Source organism: Alligator sinensis, unplaced genomic scaffold (genome assembly GCF_000455745.1).
Source record: "Alligator sinensis unplaced genomic scaffold, ASM45574v1 scaffold235_1, whole genome shotgun sequence".
In the NCBI taxonomy this organism is placed as follows: Eukaryota; Metazoa; Chordata; order Crocodylia; family Alligatoridae; genus Alligator; species Alligator sinensis.
The window spans coordinates 115,057-137,157 of NW_005842042.1; the positions used below are offsets into that span (position 1 = coordinate 115,057).

Below are 22,101 nucleotides of genomic sequence, written 5' to 3' on the forward strand. Positions count from 1 at the left end.
AAGAGTCACAGCTGCTGATGCCTAAAACAGACATTCCCTTAAAGCAGATGGTGGCCTCCTTAAAGCTCCCCTGCCTTCTTCTAAATAATTCCCCTTCTGTAGTGCTCCTACCAAGGCCTAAGCTTACACTGGTGCTTCCCTGATGCTTTGCCCTGCTATTGACCTTGCTCCTCCATGTTTTGGTGTGCAAATAACCCAGGTCTGTGGGCTAGGCTCTGCTCCCCCCCAGAAGAAAAGGGGCAGCTTTTAAAAAGGTTCACTAACCCAGGCAAAATTCCTGGTTTGGACAAGGGACGTTGTCCTCCTCATTCATGGTGGTTGGCCATGGCAAATCTTAGGCTTGCTACAAGCACTTGTCTTGACTTGCTCACACAGCCCAAACCTCCAACTGCTTTGTCTACACAAGAATTTGAACAGGGTTCAGCTACCACACTTTCAAAGAGTGTGTCTTCTCTTAATGTAGGTAAGTCCCTGTATTTCATGACCTGAGCTCTGTGATTCTGTTGACATCTTCCCAGTCCTCAGTCCTGGAGGTCCTCGCTCAGCCTAGGTCTAGAACTAATTCTAGTTCTGGTCTAGTATTGCTCTTGCAGTCAGGACACTGAGGGAAGGCACAGAATCACTGGCAGAGCTAGGACTCACAGTTTAAAGATATTCTATCCCCCAGGGGCAAGCAGGGGAAGGGAAGATTCCTGATGACCCAGTGCAGGGAGTCACTGCAGACCTCTGTTCACAAGTGTCACTGGGCATCTTGAAGAGGGGAGAACTCTGTACTGAGGCTCTGTTGGGCCCCACAGAGAAGAAACTGGGTCTGGGCAATGCTCTGATTAGTGCCAGACCAAGTCCAGCAATGTTGACCACGTGCAGGCTGACCAGCCTGGACCCAAGCAGGGGTCAAGAACCTGAGACTTGGCTTTGGAGACTGCGGAGTTCTAAAGACTACAGAGAAATGGGAGCCCTTATCTTACCCCCTGCCTTATCCAGGGGAGCATGCCCCCAACACAGTACTGTGCACAGGGGTGGGCAGTGTGCAGGCGTGCATGTTTCAATGACACTACCTCTGGGGCACAATGCCACAATGGTTCTGCAGCTGTGGAAGCCTTTAGGGCAGGACACAGCCCCAGTTTGCATTCCTACCGCACCTGCCATCAGAGGCTCCTAAAGCAGTTTACAAACATTCTAGCCTACCCCAGTGGCACTCCAATGAGATTGGAAAATATCATCGTCTGCCTCCTACAGAGGTGAAACTGAGGCAGAGAGAGAGGAAGGGACACATTGCATCAGCACCAGAGATGAAACCAGACTCTGGCCCCTTCAACTCAGTGCTTGAGCCTAGCTGCAGAGTAACTCCATTCCTCCTCTAACTCAGTGGTTCTCAAGCATGTTTGGGTCATATTCTCCTTACTAAGCTTGTTATATGGCAAAAAGGATTCTGTGGTGGGGAGAAGAGAAAAGGAACTCAGTGTAACAACTCAGAGATGCTGAGGGAGTGGTCTTCCTTTCTCCTTTTTCTTCTTTTCCCTTCACTTATATTTCTTCTTTCCATTCTTGTACTTCCCCATTCCTTCCCCTCTCATGTTCTCAAGCAGTTTGGCACCTATTCCCAGGGGTACATGTACACCTGGCTGGGAAACACTGCTCTAACTGATGGTGCTGTCTAGCAACCACAGATGAAAGCACAGTGTGAGCCAGAATGCAAACAGGCCGTGGCCAAGGTGGAATTTCTAACACGGCTGTTTTTCTAAAACAGCAAGAGCCAAGTTGCCCAAACAGTTAAACCAGGAGTGAAAATCTGTGCCCCAAGAACAGAGAGCTCCATAGGGCCAGGCTCTGCCCCTTCCTCTCCCCACAGGGACCAGAGCACCTTAGCACAACACTAAAAACTGGGTATGGGGAATCGCTCAGAGTGAATTAAACACCTGAATAGGAAGACCAGAGCCAACTGACTCAAGAGGAGACAAACAACATTGCTCTGCCCATGCAGAATTGCACATTATCCACCTAGATCCCTTATTAGTAGACAGGTCTGGACCACAGGCCATCCACCTCCTACTGGAGTCCCTGGCTTTAACCCCCCAACCCACTGTCCCATCTGGGGAGAGTGGAGAGGCTGCGACCAGCCAACACTTACATTTGTGAAGCAGCAATTTCTCCAAAGACTCCCCCCACTTAAGAGCTTCCTCTGGAGTTGGTCTGTAAGAGAGAAGGGGCCGCTTGTTGGAAAGGCAAATGACTGCTCTCCACTCCCGGCCCTTACTGACTAGACGGCAGCAGAAGCACTGAAACCCAAATACCCTCCCCCCACGAGCAGAGCATCACCACCTGCACCTGAAGAATCAGCTGTGACTCGGCCTCAGCATCAGCATTTCAAGGGCATCTGTAAGCTGTAAGCAAGACAGCTCCAGAGGCCCAGGCTCAGCCTGCCCCTCCTTCGCCCTGACTCAGCTCCCACTCACGGCAGAGTGCCAGCCTCCCACTAAAATAACGGCTTGTTGGCAGGAGTCCTCTGCCGTTAAATGGTAGGCGGGAAAAAATGCAATATAAACAGGGCTGGCCAAGTTCATGCAGTGTGCCTGAACACAAGCCTGTGCCACGGGCTATGGAGAGCAGCGGAGTTGAGTCTCAGGGGCCAGAGTGAGACAGCTCCCAGTTGCTGTGCATGGAGCTGGGGCTAAGAGCTGAGGGCCAGTGTAGTGGTCTTGGAGGTATGCTGCCCTTCCTCTATTTCAGAAAGAGGAGAGAGTTGGGAAGCACTAATGAGAGGTGTTGTACAAAGGGTGTCTGTGCCTCTGCACACAGGCTGCAGTAGCCTCCTCATCACCCAGCAACTCCTCCTGAAATGACTGATGCCAAAAGAAGCCACAATGGGGGAAAACCAGGTCCAGGCCTCACCCAGGATGGGATGGAACAGAGCTGGGCTAGGAGGTTTTGTCTCTGCCTGTTGGGATTTGCCCTATCAAGGGTTTCAAAAAGGCATGAGGAACTTCTCCAAGTGTCCTGTTGGCAGATTAGGGGACCTGGCATCCTGAGGAGGTTTCTCAGGCATAGGCAATAATCCACACAGAGGACAGCTGTCAGGAAAGCCACAAGTCACCAAGCACTACTGCAAGGGATTCCCTGGATGAGCAGAAGGGCCAGGCTGGATGGCCGTGGCTGCTGTCTGGACACAGCTGATGGCAGGGTAGCAGATTGTGAACTTGCACCTGGCTCTGGTGGAATCCCTTGAAGGACAACAGGTTTTTGGTTTTTTGGGGTTGTTTGGGGTTTTGGTTTTTGTTTTGTTTTGGGTTTGTTTTTCTTTTTTGGGGGGGAGGGTGGGGGGTTAAAAGCCAGTGAAGGGAACCGTGGGGCTGTGCCTGCCCTCCCAGCTGGTTGCTGTAGATCACTGGGGTCACACGTTCAGTGCAGATGCTCACACTGTAGCTCATGTCCTAACCCCCATGTGCCAGGGAAGTTCAGAGCCCCAAGCACCAACCCCCCACACAGGCAGCCCCGCAGCAGAGCAGCTCTGGCAGCATCTGGAGCTTCCCACTGCCAGTACCTACTTGAGGGATTTCAGCACTTTGTCCAGCTTGCTGGCAGGGTTGGCCCCTGGAGACTCGTTTCGTCGTCGAAATATCCCCAGTCGGTTCTTCATGTCTTTGGCCCTAGAGACAAGAGCAGGTTTTAGTACCCTGCAGAGTGGGCTGGTGATGGGAGATGAGGAAGGGGACACCAAGCCGCAGCCTCGTAGCCAGGGGCACAGCGTTCGTGCTCACAGGAACCAGCTCTACAACCAGTAGCGAGAGCGCTGCGATGGGTCAAGAGCCTGAACGATTTTAGGGCATACTACGAGAGCTCCCCTGCGCGGCCGGCCCAGCTCAGGGGACAGCCCTCCACGGCCGTGTCCCCACGCTCCCGCCCAGCGTCCACACGACACCTACTCCTTCATGGTGTGCCTACGCTGCAGGTTCCCGCCGTGGGGCCGCTGCATGCCCCGCAGCATCTCCGCGTGGAACTCCAGGGGCTGAGGCTTAGAGAGGTCTCGGAAGAACGGCATGGCTACCGCAGGAGGGAGCCCCGAGCCCAGAGAGCAGCTCCGCAGGCAGCAGACAGGCGCGCGACCAGCCTGGCCAGCTGCTGCTAGAGCTCTGAATCCCAGCTCTGTGCTGCGCTCTTTCTCTGGGCCAGCAAGCCAGGAAGTGGGAGGGACCAGGCTGGAGGAGCTTTAAACGCTCCATGGAGTGAAAGAGGCATGTGTGAGTAAGGGCTGTGTCAGCGCCCAGCCGCGGCCGCTCCAGCTGCGCACCGCCCCGCACACAGGCTGCAGCTATTTATGATGACTCCTCAACCAGTTGCTGTAGCAACCAAAGGGAGGGCTGGAAAAATCAGCACAGAGTTGGGATAGTGGGGCCTTTCAGAGCAGCGGGAAAAGAAATCAGGCAAGGATTTACGAGGAGCTATTTATAGAGCGCAGGCATCCTCAGGAATGTGGGCTGGAATGTCCATCTCGCGGGCTGGCAGGGAAGGGGTTAACAGGAGGGGCCCACCATGCAACCCCAGGGATACAAGTCGCCCAGCTGGGCACAAGCGGTCATGCTACCCCACTACCTGGAGATCTGGCTCCTGCTCCTGACGACCCACTGGAAATGCACTGTAGGTACCAGTGCTCCTGGCATGCCTGGTGGCAAGACAGCCTGCCAGTGGAGCGCTCTGTGCCAGGTCTGTCTGGACAGCTTTGCACCTCTAGACCCTGAGACCTGGGCTGGCCATGCTCACAGGCCGGGCTTGCGAGGGCAAGCCCTGTGCCCCCAAGCGCTGTGACAGCAGAGCACCCAGCACAACAGGCTATCACTGAAGGCACCTCTAAGCAAGCTGAGGGCAATGAATTGATTCCTGTTCTCCTCTCAGGCATCTCCACTCTCTGTGGTGCAAAGTGAGAGACCTGCCACCAGAGCTGTGTGCTGCATGCACTTTTGTGACAACATGCTCTCTTACTTTTGTTATATGTCATGGAGCAAGAAAGAAACGCTCTGGGGTTGTTTCCTTCTATGCTCAGATCACCAGGAGATTCCGGACTGTAAAAAACAGCCACTCTCTTTACAGGGGTACTTCCCAGTGGCTCCCTACTGCAGAGAGAGGGATTTATGCAAGGTAGCATCCTACAGAGCAGGAGTGCTCTGATGCAGTATTGTGCTATGCAAGCCCAAATGGCCCAATTCTCGCTCCTGACTCAGGCACTGACTTGATAGCTGTTTTCCCAAGTCCCTCAAGTCTTTGATCCTGCCAAGTGCTTTTGGCGTACTGTGAGGCTGTCCAAATTACTGGCAAGGCCAGGAGGGCCCAGCATAAAATTGTTTGAGAAAAGTTCAGCTCTCTCAGGCCCAGGCACATATGTAGCTGCTGCAGCAATGGATGGAGCACATGGTTTTACACACACTCTGGCACAGGCTCCCATCCCACTAGGACAATGCACTTAAGTGCAAGTACAGGGGTTAATGTGACAGTCATTGCACAAAGGCATGAATCAGATGGTTTCTAAGCTAAGGACAGGGCTGCTTCATGCTGAGCGCAGTTCAGCCAATTGTCAATGGGGCAGGACAGCCTTCTCTAGGAGAAAGCAGGCAGTGGAGATGGAGAGTGCAGCATGGGGTGGGAGTATGGGTGAGATGGGATGCTGCTCTCTTGTGGTCTAGCTCCAGTCTGGCTCTTTTACCTGGTAAGTAGTTGTGCTGTGAGAGCAACTTAGAGCCTTGCAAGGAGACATCCCCAACCAGCAGCACCAGAGCAGTGTATCTGCAGTCACTGCACACAGCAGAAGAGACCACGAGGGGGTATGGAGCTGAACATCATGCCCCAAAGCCCAGGAGGCTCTTTCCACACCAAGGCAGGCCCCAGCTCAAAGGGAAATCTCACTGGGATGTTGATCTGGTGCCTAAAGGACAGGAGGCGGCAGGTTCAATCTGGAAACATGCCACACTCTCTGGTGCTGGGCCAGCTGAGCACTTCAGGTCACAGAATTTTCAGCTCACACTGTGCCCCACTAACTTAAAAGGGAGTAGCCCTGAAGAGAGGGATGTGCTGAGGTGTTTTGCTGGCCCTGTACCAGAGCTCTGCATCTCCCAGGATCAAACCCTTATTGCCCAAGGCGCATCAGTGCCTTGGACACCGACTGTCAGCTGCAAGCATCAGTAGCATGGGAAAAGAGGAGCCAAACAAGGACTCTAACCCTCAAAGCACCATCTGTCTCCCATTACGGCGCTGCCAGGAATGCTAATGCCTGTGTGTGCTGTTTTCCAAGGGAGAGCCACACCATGGGATGAAGCAATCCTACAAGTCGCAAAACCACAATTTTAGCTGTGCTCTTAATTTAGCGCTCCATAATTATTCCTCTGCAAGATCTTCCTCTCCAGTTTGCATTTGCAACATACTTAGGAAGATTACCTGGTACTTACAGGCACTTGTGTGTATGAGAGACTGAGAGCATGAACTCAACCATCCACATGTCAGCACAGTGCAAAAGTACAGACATAATCAAGAGGTGCAGAGCTGTCTGACACTATACAAGTGGAGATAGCCAATGACCAGTTGGCTTTTCTATTGTTTGGACACTAAGAAGCAATATGGGAAGACTGGCACGTTTCCTGAGTAAAGACACAAGCTATTCTATTGTTCTCCTTACACATTACAAACAAATAACAAAAAATAGCCTTGATCAGCCTCAGAGCTGCATCACTTGGTGCAATCCACAAAACTGAGCTTCCTGGTCCAGAGCATAGAAAACACTATCTTCCCCTTGGACAAGTATGAATCTACCCATTAATTTTAAAAAATCTAGAGCTGTAGAAGGCAGCCAAGCCCCACACAGGACAGTCCTGTAAGCCTGAAGCTGAAGTTGCAATATTCTTCACAAGGGAAAGACAGAGATTTTCTCTCCTAGGGCAACTCACAGCAGCATTAGCACCTGATCTCTGACAGCGCATGTCCTGCCCAGCCGTGCACTGCATCCAAGCACCCCGACACTGCCGAAATGCCACCTCCTGCTAAAAGACTTTAAAGCAAAGACTTTAAAGCCAGCAGCACCCCATCCATTCCTCTGCCTCTTCCCCCCAGGCTCTGGCCCAGTGCCCCAAGATGTGAATAAAAAGTCCTACCTTTCCAAGTACTTTTCAGAAAAGTCCACCATGGTGTGGTACATTGGGAAGTGGCCAAGGGCAAGAGGTGTGCACTGTTCTGGGGAGGAGAGCTGAGTGCCAGCTCTCAGCGGCAGGCACCATAAATACTCCGCACGGACTGACTGCAAACAAACAGCTCAGCCAATAGCAGGGCAGCGCAGAGCCGAGACGGTCCACAGCGAATCTGCTGCTGTCTCCTGTGACCTCAAGGTGAGGAGCGGGCGGTTGGCTCTGCAGCTGCCCTGACACCAAGTTAAAAATGAGAAGTTCTGCAGGGCTCAATCCTGCTTCCTCCCCAAGCCTGTGGCAGGTGAGCCGTGAAGTTACAACATCTCACAGCCGTGACAACAGGCTGGCAGGAAGGGATGTCCCATTGCTCTGCACTCAGAGCTGGTTGCATGCAAAAGCCAGATTGTAAAGGGCTCGTTTTAAATACAAGTGTCAGGAGGAAATCATCAGAGGGCTCCAAACATTGATCCCAGCAGCTGCAGCCTGTCTGCTCCCAGGCCCTGCGGGGCAACACTGCCACCCAGTGGCACTCAGACTACCGCTGCATTTCCCTGAACTGCACAGCCACCCGCCAAGGGCAGTCCTCGGGCTATACCCACGCACGTAACTGCCAAAGCTAAGAGCTGTGGCCTGTCTGCTGTTGCACTGTGTCCTTCCGCCCCCCACACACTAGGCATCTCTTTTTCAAGATGACAAACACATATGGGCTTTCAGTGTCCACTCCACTCCACACCAGGGTTACTGGGGAAAGAGCCAGCTTGCCAGGACTTATATTTCAGTATGTTCATCTAGGCCTATAACTGCTCTTTGATATACACATTTATTACACATCTCCCTTATTAACATGAGGTTGAACTAATGGAATTGTTCTACCTGGCATTTACCTATGCTGTCTGCCTGCCTCTTTCCTAGGCTGACCAAAGGGCTCTTTGTGGCCACAGGCCAGTCTAACCTCTCTCCCAACTACACAGTTGGTCCAGCAAAAGTTCTAACCAAGCAAATCTTGGTTCTTTACAACCAAAGGCGGTGTTTCCAAAGATCCCCACAATGGTGATGGCTCTTTTCTCTTCACTGAAATCTGACTGCAGAAATAGACTGTGACTGAGTCTTCCTTGCAAGACTCCACACTTAGGGCAGCTTTGAGGCATGTTTAACACTTAAAAGCCAGGCTTGCCCTACATTTGCAAATCTGACAAACAATGGTAGAGGGTCATGTTCACTAGAGAATCAGTCAAAGACTGAACAAGCGTGAAGGGACTGTTCTTAGTCGGTCCCCTGCCTGGCCTGAGCCAGCAGCACTTGAATCTATCTGGGCTTGTTCCAATCAGAGGGTCCATTGTTGCTGTACTGCCTGAGGGTACTTCCCTGCCGTATTAAACCGCAACAGCTGCAAGCTTCCCTACTCCTCCCCTGCATGGGGCCAGCTTGAAGGAGGCTGCCGGCTCAAGTTTCACTGGCTCTGAATGTCCTCTTTCTGAACTTCGCTTCCCTGCAAAGCCAACCTAGAGTCTCTCTCCTGGCACCAAGGGAGTCCTGCATTCGTGAGCTGCATCAAGCAAGAGAGACATGCTACACCAAGGGCCCTTCCCTGTGCAGGCTGTACTGTGCCGGCTTTCTGCCTCCTGCTTCCAGCTCTCGCTCCAACACACTTCTTCAGAAAACCAATCTTTAGCCACAAGCCTAGAGTGAGATCTTAGTCTGTATCTGTCCTTGTCCCTCCCTCCCCCCTGCACTGCTGAAGGAGAACTCAGCTGAGACAGCCCAGATACGACACAACATAGTTATTTCAAACATCAAAACACCAGTCTCCTCACTCAATCAGAGACCAAGACCCAAGGAGATCCACATCCCCCATCTCCTGTGAGACAGCTGGGCCCCAGGGCATAGGCAGGATAGTGATTTAATACTCAATGTGTGGCCACTTACAGGTTTTTGCTCCTTTTCTTGCGAGAGGCCTCGTCCCCATCCTCATAGCCACATTCAGGGTCCGCTCTGCTCAGCTGCTGGGGAAAATACAAAAACACCGTCTGCATCATGAAGTCGCCGTGTGCCCAGGTAGTTGCTGAACCCCCGAGCAGCTCCACATGCCCTTCCCACTCCCTCTGGCAAGGGTCTCAGGGACTGTTCGGCAGCCCACGTTTGCAGATGCCGGAGGCTCAGGAAATGGCCTTTGCCAGCACAGACCATGTGAGCCTGGGAGCGGGACCAGAGAGGCAAGCCACGGGTTTAGGTGCAGAGTTACACAGCCAGTCCCAAACGCCATTGGGCCAAGGGGAAGAGGGGGCGGGCAAACGCCTCAGAGGGAGCCAGCAGTCCAAATGAGAGCACAGCTGTCCCAGCAGGAAAGGCCATCTAGGGAATGGGAGAGAGTCCCCACCTGTTGCAGCCTGTTGGGGGTGCGAGGAAGCTGCAGCATGGAGCTGGTCTGGATACTGCAGCTGGAGTTAGCCAGGGGCTTGCTCCTTTTCCCATGAGGCTGGGCAGGAGCTGCCCTCCAGCAACACCAAAGTTGGAGAGGAGCTCCTGATGCCAGGCCTTCCAGGCAGCAGAGATGGCAGAAGAGGGGAGGCAGAGCAGGGGCAGCAGTGCCAGACCCATCCCCCAAATACTGCTTAGGCTGGGAAGGGAAGGAACTATTCAGCCAGTAACCGCAGCCATTCTGTGGTCAAGCACATCTGACTGGGTCTCCCTCATCCTGCTGCACCCCAAATAAGCCTCCCGATGCCACAAGAGGTCTCCTTCCCTCTCCCTTGAACCACAACCGTTATTCTGAACTCTCTCTCCCAGGGTGCTGTGGCATCCTGGCAGGCCCAAGAGATTGTTTTTAAAGGTGTTATGCAATATTAGCACTGCTAAGTGTGCAAACATGATCCACAAGATAAGCCCAGAGGTTTCAAATAGGAAACTATCGTGTCAAAATCATTCTGACCTGCTGTGGTTTTTCTGAGTTCTCTGCCCCAGAAGAATTGCTCTATTATTTTCCCACAGTCAACAAATGGATGGGGGGGGGCACAGCATCCTCAACAAGTGCCTTACACCTCCAGCATCATAAATTGCCTTTTGACCCTCTTAACAACACAAGAGACCTCCTCTGCATCTCCTCCCATAGGTCAGAGGGCCAGCTGGAGATCAGGCCAGAATGAAGGACCCCTCCTGAGTACCTCCAGCAGGACAGGCTATCCTGCATGGAAGGGTCTATCAAAGCAAAGGAAACAGAATTCCAGGCTCAGTCACTGTCAAGCCCTCCAAGGCTCAAAACTAAATGGGGCCTCCCAGAGTTTTCCAAGGAGAAACATCATTGCAAAATGCAAAGGCAACTTCCCTAAGCCATTCTCCACTGACATGGAAAAGTAGTGTATAAAGAAGAGCTAGAGGGTGGTGTAATGGACCCCAGAACTCAAAGGTACACCACCTTGAGGTTCATTTCTGAGCTGTCCAGCAGCTCCCTGGTGCAAGGGGAATGAGAGCAGAGCTTGCCCTCAATCCACACGCTCACTGCCTGTACTGCCTCAGCAGGTGCAGCTATCCCAGCAAAAGCTCAGAGCAGAGGAGCCTGCTCTGGCTAGGACTGTCCTGCCTCTCAGCGGGCAGCTCCACTGAGGCCTGCCCCAAAGCTTGATTAAGTGCCCTGCATTATATCACTGTTTTATTATGCCAAGAAGGCTGGCCTGACAAATGCAAAGGCCTCATCCCAAATGGGGCAAGGAGGAGAGGAAATACTGGTGGTGCTGCACTGCTCTTTGCAATCGTGGGTCCAAGAGGTGCCCTCTGAGATGCATTACAGCGATGGCTGTTTGGAAGAAACTGACAAGCGGCCCTATCCTTCTCACACTGCAGGCAGGGGTAAGATTCCCAGCGATGACAGCAGCAGGCTCAGGTTCTGGCATGTGCCTATATTTGCAGCATCCCAGTTGACCAGGCAGTCATCCAAGAGATCTAATTGCAGAAATGCTGCTAGTTCAAACACATCCTGGAGACCTGTCACCTCGCCCTGCTCTGGCTCAACTATTCCTGGATGGGCAGGATATCCTTTAAAGGTACTAGATATGGAAACATGAACTCCTGAACTGGAAAGATCAACCCTGGGAAACACTTTCCCTTGGTCACCAGAGGGAGAGGTGAGCAGGAGAGAGACACGGTGACACTGTGGAGCAGTAACTCCGTGGGGGATCCATACTTGTCATCTCCTTGATTCCAGAGCAAATGGGTTTTCAAGGACACTGTCAACAACCCTGGGATCAGAGAGACCTGCTGGGCTCTCTCCTGCCTGGACACTGTCACCTCTGAGCAGAGCTCCAGCAACTAAACACACCAGTGGAAGGCCCACAATGCTGAATGGGTGAGGCAGCATCATCACAGCTTTCCTACTCTTCCCATGCAGTGTCTCAGCACCAGGGGACGCAGCACAACTCAATGCAACAGGTTCAAATGGGCCTGGCTAGTCAGCAGCTGCACTAGTTGAGAGAAAGTGACTTGGGAGGTCTGGAAAGGTTGGTCCATCTGCAAACAGAACTTGGACGTGTTACCCAGCCCAGACCAAGGGACAGTCCAACCCTGCCCTGCCTCCGCAGGCTGCTGAGAGCCGGGCTTTTCCAAGCAGCCTCAGCACTGAACACAGAGGTACAGCTGTCACATCCCATGAGCCTGTGTGTTTGGACTGGTGGCGTGGGCCTGGTTGTGACAGCTGTGAGACTGTTATGCTCCAGCTGTCGGGAACACACGCTGGGTTCAGTGGGACACTGCACAGAACTGGCTGCCGACTACAGGCTCTAACAAAGGCCTGTCCCCCTGGTGGCTACTCAGCCTTTGCTGTACCCTGATCCTCCCCTTTTGTTCGCTTGCCGTGCCTTGATATACTTGTACCTTTAAGCAAAAGGAGGCTGCCTCAAGGATTCCCGGGTAAGCTTTCATCTGCTCCTGTCCTGCTCCCAGGTCTGAGTCTATTCTGATTCTGTCCTTGAGCCTACCCTAGCTCCCATCTCCACACTATTCCCAGGTACCAAGTATCCCATGGGCACCAGACCCCTCTGATTCCCTCCCCCCTACAGGCACCAGACCTGCTCTGGTTCTGGCTCCACTCTGGTTCTGCCGCCACCAGGTACCTAGTCCCTCCTGGGCACCAGAGCCTCTCAATCCCCTGCCAGGCACCGGACCTTCCCTGGTCCCATCTCTGTTCCAGTTCAGAGCACCTGGACCCAACCTAGTCCTTTCTCCCCCCTTCACCCATGCTCTAGCCCTGCTCCTGGGCTTCTGGCCCTGCTCCAGAGCCTATTGGGACCTCCTCCTCCCCTTAGTCCCTCCCAAACCTCCAGATGTTTCCCCAGACTGTAATGTCCTAGGTATTATTCAAAAGCCGCAGCCATCCTGCCCAGAAGATGTTCTCTCAGCAGCCTCCAGGGCCAGGCTGCCTGCCCAACTCAGGCCTGAGTTTATATCGGGTAGGCAAAATATGGCCCACAAGCTGGATGCAGCCCGTCAAGGGATTTTATCCAGCCCATGGCAGGTCCCTCAGCCCTGCCTGGCCCAGTTATGGGGGGGCAGCCTTGGCCGTGGTGCATGCAGCTGGTCCTGCCATCCCTGGGTGTGCAACAGGGCTGGGGTGGCCCAGCAGGCAGACTCGCTTCTTCACAACCCCTGAAGCAGTGGCTCCTTCCAGCTGCCACTGCCAGTCTCCACCACTGCCAGACCCAGCCCTGCTGCCCAGGCACACTGGCCCATCTACCCAATACCCACCACTGGGGACACCAGACAGAGCATGTGGGCAAGGTCTCCATGGAGACCAGCCAGGACCTCCATGGGCAGGGATGGGGGGATGGGATGGGGCTGCAGGGAAGGCAGTGTGTGGCGTTGGGAGGGGGATGGGCTAACCAAAACTCCCTAAGTGGCCCTCCAGCCCAAATAATTGCCCATCCCTGGCTTATATACTGCAAGCCCAGCCCAATTCTGGGTCACATGGCTCTTGATGGTCTCCTGCCACACAAGCTGTCTGCTTCATCTGCAGCCTGCCTACTCTTAAAGTAGCAGGAGCACCAAGCCTCCTGCTTACACAGGCCTTGACCTTGGAGCACAGGACCAGCTCTAGAGGATGGGGAAAAGGCTAACGTGTCAATATTTAAGAAGAGCTAGTAGGGCAGCCTGAGTAAGTAAGTGGAGGCCAACTAGTCTGACATCAATCCTAGGCAAAAATCAGGAAACAGCTGAGAAGAGACATCAACACGGGAGAATTTAAAGGCAGCCAAATCACTCTGGCCTGACAATCCAGGGATCAGCACTGCTGGGAAGGGGCTTTTATTCATGTTATGGGCAAGGGCTGAAAACAGAAAATCCCAGAACTAGGGCATGCTGCTGCCTACAGCTGTGGCACATCAGGATGGGTCTCACCATGCAGACAAGAAAAACCCCTGAGAATGCCCAGGCTCCATCAGAGTAGGTCACTGTTTCCCCTTACAGCTGAACACTGAGCTCAGAGACCCCACCTGGCATTTCCTAGAGATCTTAGATTAGGCTTGAGGCAGCTTCACAGACTCCAGCCCACCAAGTCCCTGACCAAGGAGTGGGGTATAGCCACTCCTTGCGGCCATGTGTCCGAATGAATGTAGAAAACTTCTTCCTTGCTGCCATAGGAAAGGATATCCAGAAGCAGAAGCCATGGCAAGCAGGGAAGAACTGACTTGGAGACCATCCCTGCTGAGCATCTCACTGTGCACATGGCTCTGGTCTGGGACAAGGGATGTGTTCTGTAGCTTCCACCAATGCATCTCATTACATCACTAATTGGCCCTGGCACTTGAATCTTTGGGACAGCCATGTGTAGGGATGGGCATGCATGGTGGGAAAAACACTAACAACACCCACCCATGAGCCAGGTTCTCCCATGGTAGCAGAGATATCCTGCAGGGAGGTCCCCTCTGCCCATGCGAGCTCAGGCCCATTATGATTTGCTCATCTTGCTATTTTTTGTAAAAATGGGGAAAAAAAAACAAAAAACTGTTGAATGTTCTAAAAAACAGTCTAGAGCAGAGGTGACCAACCTACAGCATGGGTGCCACAAGTGGCAGGGGCAGCATCTGTGTGTGGCACATGGCAGATGAGGGAGGGGACAGGGAACACAGTCGCAGACAGGGCAGGGAGCAGCAAGCAGAACAGCAGATGGGCAGGGAGCAGAAAGCAGAGCAGATCAGGTAGGGAGCACAGGGCAGGAAGCAGAAAGCAGAGCAGCAGATCAGAGAGTGGCAGGAAGTTGGAGTGACACTCAGGGAAGGTGTGGGGCTAATTTATGGCATGCTTGCCAAAAAGGTGGGCCCACTGGTTTATAGCATTCCCAGCTTGCCTTCCCCCTCAGCCCAATCCCCAGCTCAGAGGTGCAATGTGCTTTCCAGGATCCCCAGCACCCTGGTCCTGCCGTGGGAACTCATTCTTTAGCCCAGCAACCCCAAGCTCGAGGCTTTTCAGACTTCCTTCCATTCTGAGTTCGTGTTTCCGGAGTTTATCACACCCAAACAATACGGCCCTTGCAAACTGTCTTCCCCCTCCAGATATGGCCCTGGCAATGAATTCAAACCAGGCGACTTGCAGCCCTGAGAACATTTCCTCCTATTGTCAGGAAAGACTCCACTTCTGCGTGGAGACAAAAGGCAGACCACGGCCTCACCTCAGCCTGAAACGTCCCAGAGCTCCCAGCCACAATGGATTCTTAAAACAACAACCTCCAAATCCCTGCTGCAGAAAAAGGAGGAGAGCAAAACAGGAGCCCGCAAACTGCCCCAGACACAAAAGGGTTAAAGGGGAGAACAAAAGCCTCCAGCAAAAGTGATGCACTGAGCACCCTGCATGCAGGAGGGACTCCAGGGCCTTTGGGAAGAGACCACCTTGAGGACTGTCACCACCTTGAGACCCACATGCTGCTGCTAAGGATTCTGGGTAGTGTAGTCCCTCAAACATTTCTTGTACTAAATACTATTATTATTGGAACAACCACTAGATGGTGCTCAGTGAGCAGATTAAATGTGACGACCACTTTTCTGTCAATTATACCCCTTGGATTTTTAAGACTCACTCTATTGAAACAGCAAAGAGAGCCCAGGAAGGTTTGCAGCTGAAAGGCAACAGGCAGAAACTGCCACAAAACAAGAGGCTACAAGGCCCCATGTGCATCTGCCATTGTCTCAGTGCTTTCCCTAGAAGTCAGGTCCCTTAAAACTGCTGCAAAATCAAGCAAGTGTTATGCAGGGGTCCCCAGTCCCAGAATTCAGGGCTAAGCACTGGGTCTGATCAGACACCCAGCTCTGTCACCATTAAGAACATTTGGACTGAAAAGCAAAGGTAAGGATTTATTTGGGTGATATCTTTTATTGGACCAACTACATAGTAGAGTAAGACAAGATTTTGAATGCAAAGCATTCTTCTTCAGATCTTCAGAGGAGAATAGCTTGCACTGGAAAGCTTGCCTAGCTATCCCAGCTATGCGGTTGGTCAAATGAAAGATATCACGCAAAGAAATCCTTGCCTCTCGCGTAATTCCTGGACCATCATGGCTACAACACCACTCTATCACTACCACGAAAAAGCAAAACATTCAACGGCTTCCAAGATCCCAGGGTATGAGAGAGGCTTCCCTAGCTGGTCAGAGCAATGAGGCATTCATGCAAAAACACTATGGCCAGAGATGGACCTCATCTACCAAGCTGAAAACTCTGTGTAGACAGGAGTAAGACAAGGCACAAGCCCTGGAAGCTGGTTACAGGCTGCTAACCATTCCCAGGGACCACTCATGGCAGGAAATCCTGTCATGTACACAGGAGGGTTACTGACAGCTGGAAGACGCAATAAGGCTCTTGCCTAAACCTTTGTCTAGGTGTCCCAAACTTCCTCAAGTAACTTGTCTCTCTTCTGCTGCTTCTCAATGTTACTAGGAACCTGAGGTGGGAAGGAGGCCCCTGGCTCAGCTTGGAGGGTTTGGCTGGCACATCCTTGTCAAGGGCAGGGCAGGTGCTGGAGGCCCTCAGTGCACTACAGGTGTTTGTGCTGGTACTGGGAAAAGGCATGCTGGGGATATTGGCTGGGGTCAGCTTCATCAGATAGGGATAATGGAACACAAGGACTCCCCGCTGCACAGTGCTTGTCCTTCACCCACGTCCCACAGGATGGAGCGAGGTGCAAATGGTAGTGCTCAGCGCTCAGCTCCAGCTCACAATGACCACCCCAACAGAGGGCCACGCAGGGCTGTGAGCAGGTCCTGTCGATAAGCACAGCTATCACTAGAGGGCACTCCCTGCCTGAGAGCGGGGCCGGGGGTCAGCCGACAGCATGTGAAGTCAGTTCTCCTGGAAGGATTCTTTAGAGGCAGCATCTACGTCGTGGCGTCCAAGCTTGTTCTGCTCCTGGGAGCAGTCCTCATACCTGAAGCACCACGGTTCTTTATTTGGGTTGGGAGGCAAAGTAACGAGGAGCACAAGGGGAGGATTTCAGAGCATGGAGTCAGAGAGGCTATCACTTCACAGAAACAGCCAAAACAGGGCCCAGCAAGGCAGCTCTTAGTCCAGCTGGTCCCCCAGCCTGGCCACTCCCCCTGCACTGGTCCAACCAAGTACAGCAGAGACTCTCACTGGGAATAGCCACCAATTGGGATTCACCAAATCCTTCCTGTTAAACCAGGAGCAATTAAGACCCATGGAGTTGGATCCAGGCTGTTCTCAGCCCTGAGCTCTCCTAGGACACCCAGGAAGAGAGTCTCAGACTGCCCTGGTATAGTAACCTGCCATAACATCTGCATGGTACTGGGCTCTCATGGAGTTAACATGACGCCAAGAATGGTTTGGAAAAAATACAGTGTGCTGGTAGCAATCAGGAGCCTGGAGCAGTTACACAAGCCAGAGCAGGGTGAGCAGCCCCTGACACCATTGTAATTCTGCCTGCTGTGTATTATCCATCTCCAGAGCTCACAGAAGTCTGCTCTACCCAGCTTCCGGGCATGCCACACAGTTCAACTATCAAGTTCAATGCCCATTTCCACAGGGTGCAGCCATTCCTGAAGGCTTCAGGAACAGCCAGATCTAATCCAGCCCACAGCACGGCAGTCACCATAGAAACACGAGACTCCCACATGGCATGAACCCAAATAGTTATTCAGGGCACAGAAGTGAAAAATCAGCAAAGAACTGAGCAGACTTCTGTGTCAGGAGGTGAAGCGTTAAGTCTGACTCAAAGGAAAGATACTGGACTCTGCGTGGCGGGATCCCTCTCTTGTATGGGTGGTGGACTGGAAGGGGGTGAGGGGGTTGGCTGCAGCACAGGCGGTCTCTGCTGCGTGGCTGCATAAATGTCAGCTCTCCTTTGCTGGCTATAGAATGGCAGGGGGCAAATACAGGAACAAGCCACCCTCCGAGGCAGGCAGAGGCTTGTCTCAGTTGCACAGGGAGCCTCACTTCCTGCAGCTCACTGCGTGTAGGGCAACACCTCAGCTGACAGGTTTTAAACCTGGCGAGACCAATGCAAGCTGTGGCTCAAAGGCAAAGTTGGAACCACATGAGGAAGATACCGCTGCCCAGGTGGGACTGCTGCCCTCTGAGCACATCCTGGCCTGCCTGTCACAAGCAGGGACAGAGCACAGGCCACACCACCCAATCCCAAGCAGAATCCCTGTCTGAGATGCAGATAAACCATTTTCATCTCTCCCCCATGGAGGGCAGCACTCCACACACCCTAGCAGCACATTATAGAGGCATTCGTGAGCACAGTAGCCTTCAGCCTCCCTCCTGCAGCAGGGCCTGTGGATCCATGTCATCTAGCCCCTGGGGGTCCTGAAGGGCCCAGAAATTTGGCAGCAGGGGAGCAATAGCAATTAACTGTGGCACCACTCACTCCCTGGCCACCCAATTTCCAAGCCCTGCAGGCCAGATGACACGACCCTGCATATGGTGCCATGGCTGCAGGCATGATCCAGCACAGGGCTGATCTGGCCCGCAGACTGTGCACACACTAGCCTCCTGGCCTGTGGGACTAAAAGGATGGGCTTTAGCACACATCAAGCATTGTTACAGCAAGGGGCTGCTGATCCTACATGGTCACATGGGCTCACTCAATACAGGCCTTCACTGGACACTGCCATTGCATCTACTGAGCTGCGAGCAGTGTGGGCCCCCAGGAGGAAGCTGGCACGGAAATCTGTCATGCTGCCTCCTTTCTCAGCCGGATAAGCCGCTGCCTGCCAGGGGCTCTCTGACCTGTGAGCACAACAACCAGTAAGCCTGCTAGGAGTCTAAGGCCAGGGCCCTCTTCATACATACTCCTAACCCACAGAGGCTCAACAACTGGCTGCAGCCAGAAGTGCTCCTGGACTAGCTGGGTGCTCAGGACACTTCCCCCCACAAAGGTGTTAGCACCTTTGGGTTCAAAGTGTTCAGCCCACGTTGGCTTTCTAGTCTAAGAGATGGCCAGTCTTGATCAGCTCAAATGGATAAAGATCCCAAAGGAAGTAGCAGCCCTAGCTGCTTCTAAAAGTGGAATGCCAGCCTGGCACAGAGAGGGTTAAGCTCTGGCTGGCAGCCTCATGGCACACCTTGTTAATCCCTGCTCCTCACTCATGCCAGCAGCAGCTGCACCTTGCTCTGACCCAGCCAGCTCCCCGTGCCAGGGCCACCTGTCCCCTACAGCAGGGCGAGATGGAGAGGCACACCAGCTTAGTCCAGGGATGGGGCAGACCAACAACGAAGCAGAGAGACCCACATGCTCACAGGGCCCCAGAAGCACAGGCAGGGCCAGCCACAGTTGGTTCAACCTCCCACCACTAAATCTTCAGGGATTAACCTCCCCAAAAGAGGCTGGGAGCGAGTCATCTACTCTATGCTGGAGGAGAGCATGCCCCCAGGGGAAAGGCTCCCAGCTTCCAGCTCAAAACTTGGCCAAAGGCAGATTCTCTCCTGCACTGCAGAGTGGTCCTGCTGGCTCCCCAAACTTCACTCCAGCAGGTACAGGACAAGCCAATGCTCCTCAGCACCAGCCTGTGGCCCCTGCTATGCAGTCCTGGAGCTCTGCTCCCCATACAGCTCCTCCAATGCCCCTAGTCCTGACCTGCAGGCCCTTGTCCTCCCACAGTGAAAAGATTTGTTTCAAACGGTGCTCCTTCCATCTACATGACCTGGCAATGAAGTCATAGATTGTCACTGACATCACCCTTGTTTCCATGGCAACAGACAGAGGGCACCAGACAGAGGGCACAAGCCCATGACAGGATCCTAGTGCAGGATCAAAGTCACAGGAGCTGCCACCAACAAGAGGGGAGGGAGGGGGAAGCTACAGAAGTCTGCAGAAATCCACTGGGGGCTCCAAACATCCCTCCACCTAAAGGGAACTTTAGCACCAACCTCCTCCCTCCCTTTCACTGGCCCAGGGCAAAGAGATCTTGTTAAAGGAGCAAACCCTCAGGGCATATCTGTTTTCCCAAGTGCATGGAGGAGTCATGGCAAGATGAGCAGTTGGGCCATCAGTGGAAAAGCTCTCAAGAACTGCTGCTGTCTACATGTCTGGTCATGGCACCAGCACTCTTACCTGGGGCACACTGGCAGGGTTGTCTCCAACCCTGGAGAACCGAGTGCCCCGCGCCCAGATCACATCCATTCTGTGTGAGCTAGGCCTGAATATCACACATGTGTCTGGGATAACTGCCAGCTCTGCTGCCAAAGGGGGTGAGATCCAAAAGGAGCTCTGAGACAGGAGAGGACATCACTGGCACAGCACCATCACCATGGAGAGGAGGCTCTGCTTCCCCACCCCAGGCAGTGGGGCCCCCAACACTATGATTCTTGGGGGGTGCCGGTCCCTTGTTGCCCATGTGCTGGGGCAGCCATAAATCCTCAACATGCTTGAGCTAAAAGGGGACCTGCAATGGGCTGGGCACGGGGGAAGAATCTGCATGAAGATGCCCTGAGTAGCAACAAATACCCACCCAAATCTGGTGTCCTCATATCTCCCCTCTCTGGTGGCAGGTCTCTGGCTCATGGCCCAAACCCTAAGGAACAGACTCCCCTGGAGCCTGTGGGAAAGCCCCTGCTGGGACAAGGAAGGAAACAGGCCCAGCAGACAAGCCAGGACACACCACCTGCCCCAAGCCCACGATGCTCAGCCTGTTCCCACTGCCACCCATGCTAAGCAGAGTCCTGCACCAGCTGCCATCCTTCCCACCCCAAGGGAAGTGGCTGCAGTGAGTAGGGGCATCCGTGCCCTGGCTGACATACCTTTCTGTTCCCAGAGAAGAGAAGGGTGAGCTGGTGGATGGAGCCCCCATTCCTGGTGAGCTCCTTCTTAAGGGTCCTGGGAGAAGGCAGGGCCCAGTGGGTCTTGGGGCTCTGGCTGTCCATGCAGTTGAGGGTGGTGTCAGAAGTGAAGCAGTGGCTCTTGGCCTCCTGCAACAGGCTGCCCTCACTGTGCGTGCGGCGCCGCAGGGAGCTCTGCACACTCAGGGTGTAGACCGGCTCACAGCCTGGCGTCGCAATCATGCTGCTGCGCTTGCCCTCATTTCTGTCCAGGTAATGCTCATCGCTGTCATCCTCCTCGTCCTCCTCCTCCTCATCCTCTTCTTCATCCTCCTCGTCCTCCTCATCCTCGTCCTCATCCACCTCCCTATCAACCGTGCTGTCCTCAGCACCCTCCACGCTTTGGCTGAAAGTGCTATCCAGGCGCAGCTCTGGAATCACAAAGGCTGGGCCGGAGCTGTGCCGCTCCCTCACACTCTCAGCTGGAGTTGCTGCTGTGTTCTCCCAAGAGGCACTCGAGACAGCTGGGACAGCATCCTTGGACACTCCACCACCAGGGCCCTGTGTGGCTGGAGGGGCACTGCCAGCTGCCACATTCTCCTCAGAAGGCATTTCCCTTGGCTTCTCAGATTCAGTCTCAAGCATCTGCCAGGAAAAGAAAGAGCCAAAGGAACAACAGGATAAGTCAGGACAAATCCAGAACATCCCCCAGTGCCCAGATGCCATGTTGTAGGGAGGTCAGGAACACCCACCAGTCTCCTGAGAAGTGCATGTTAAATAGAGGGGCCGGCCTCTATTTCTCCTCCCCCAGTCTGCACCCACAGCTAGGTTACTGCATACACACATGCACAAGTGGGGCTTGGTGAGGTCCCAGCCCAGACTGCTCTGGAAGTGGAGCAGTGCTACCCTCCATTGTTGGTGCCAGAGGAGACCTTCTTACTCCTCTCCAGGTGGAAGGCAACACTGGGTTCTCTCTCAGCACAATCACACACACACTGAACTAGAGGGTGTTGCCAGCCATTATCTGTATTACAGCAGTTCCTAGTGCCCCCCAAACACAGTGCTCCCCCAAGGGCTCTCCATCTATGGTAAGACAAGAAGCAACCAGTAAGGGTAAGAAGCAGAGTAAGGGATAACAAGCTGGCAACAGCCAGACTGCATGAACTAGCTATACTCAGCCTTGGCCTGATAGCTACACAGGAGGCCAGTGAGCTTTACCAGCAATCTGCATGGGCCTTTGACCTCATGAGAAAGCAGGTCTGGGGCACAGCCTGCAGGAACACAGAGTGAAGCATGCAATCCCCTCCCAGAACCCAGACAGCCAAGGCAGAAGGCTCAGCCAGAACCTGCAGCCAAAAGCAAGAGACAATAATGTAGTCCTTACCCTGCATCATGCCCTCCCACCTGCTGACACCTGGGTTTGGGGGCTCAGGCTCCCAGCGATCCAGGCTGCCTGCATACCAGGAACCCAAGCTCAAGAGGGGAAGCAGGCAGTGGAAACCAGAAACACTCGTCTAGCAGCTCCTGCCCCTCCTGCACCACAGGAACAAAACACAAAGGGGAAGTGCCTGCTCCTGCTCATCTGCTGATTGCCCAAGGCTCAGCCCAGCCTCTGCCTCTATGAGAAACTGCATATTTCTGGCCACATGACATTAGCTAGAGGGCTCTTCATTCCCAGCCTCCCTACC

The 22,101-nt window shown here is 53.5% G+C and overlaps 1 protein-coding gene across 8 annotated transcripts in view; it reads right to left on the reverse strand.

Annotated features, from left to right (window-relative positions):
* RGS3 (regulator of G protein signaling 3) overlaps positions 1-22,101 on the reverse strand; it is a 181,006-nt gene that overhangs the window by 2,622 nt on the left and 156,283 nt on the right. For 4 of the 8 annotated variants that reach the window (XM_025203071.1, XM_025203072.1, XM_025203074.1 and 1 more), the window contains 4 exons: positions 20,396-21,058; positions 9,090-9,166; positions 3,546-3,647; positions 7-2,193 (listed from right to left, as the gene is read on the reverse strand). In XM_025203071.1, coding sequence (XP_025058856.1) covers positions 1,902-2,193; positions 3,546-3,647; positions 9,090-9,166; positions 20,396-21,058 — 1,134 coding nt within the window. In that variant the 3' untranslated portion in view covers positions 7-1,901. Of the gene's footprint in view, positions 1-6; positions 2,194-3,545; positions 3,648-3,923; positions 7,004-9,089; positions 9,167-20,395; positions 21,059-22,101 lie in introns of those variants that run through there. The other 4 variants (XM_025203073.1, XM_025203076.1, XM_006022634.2 and 1 more) reach the window with 3 other exon arrangements.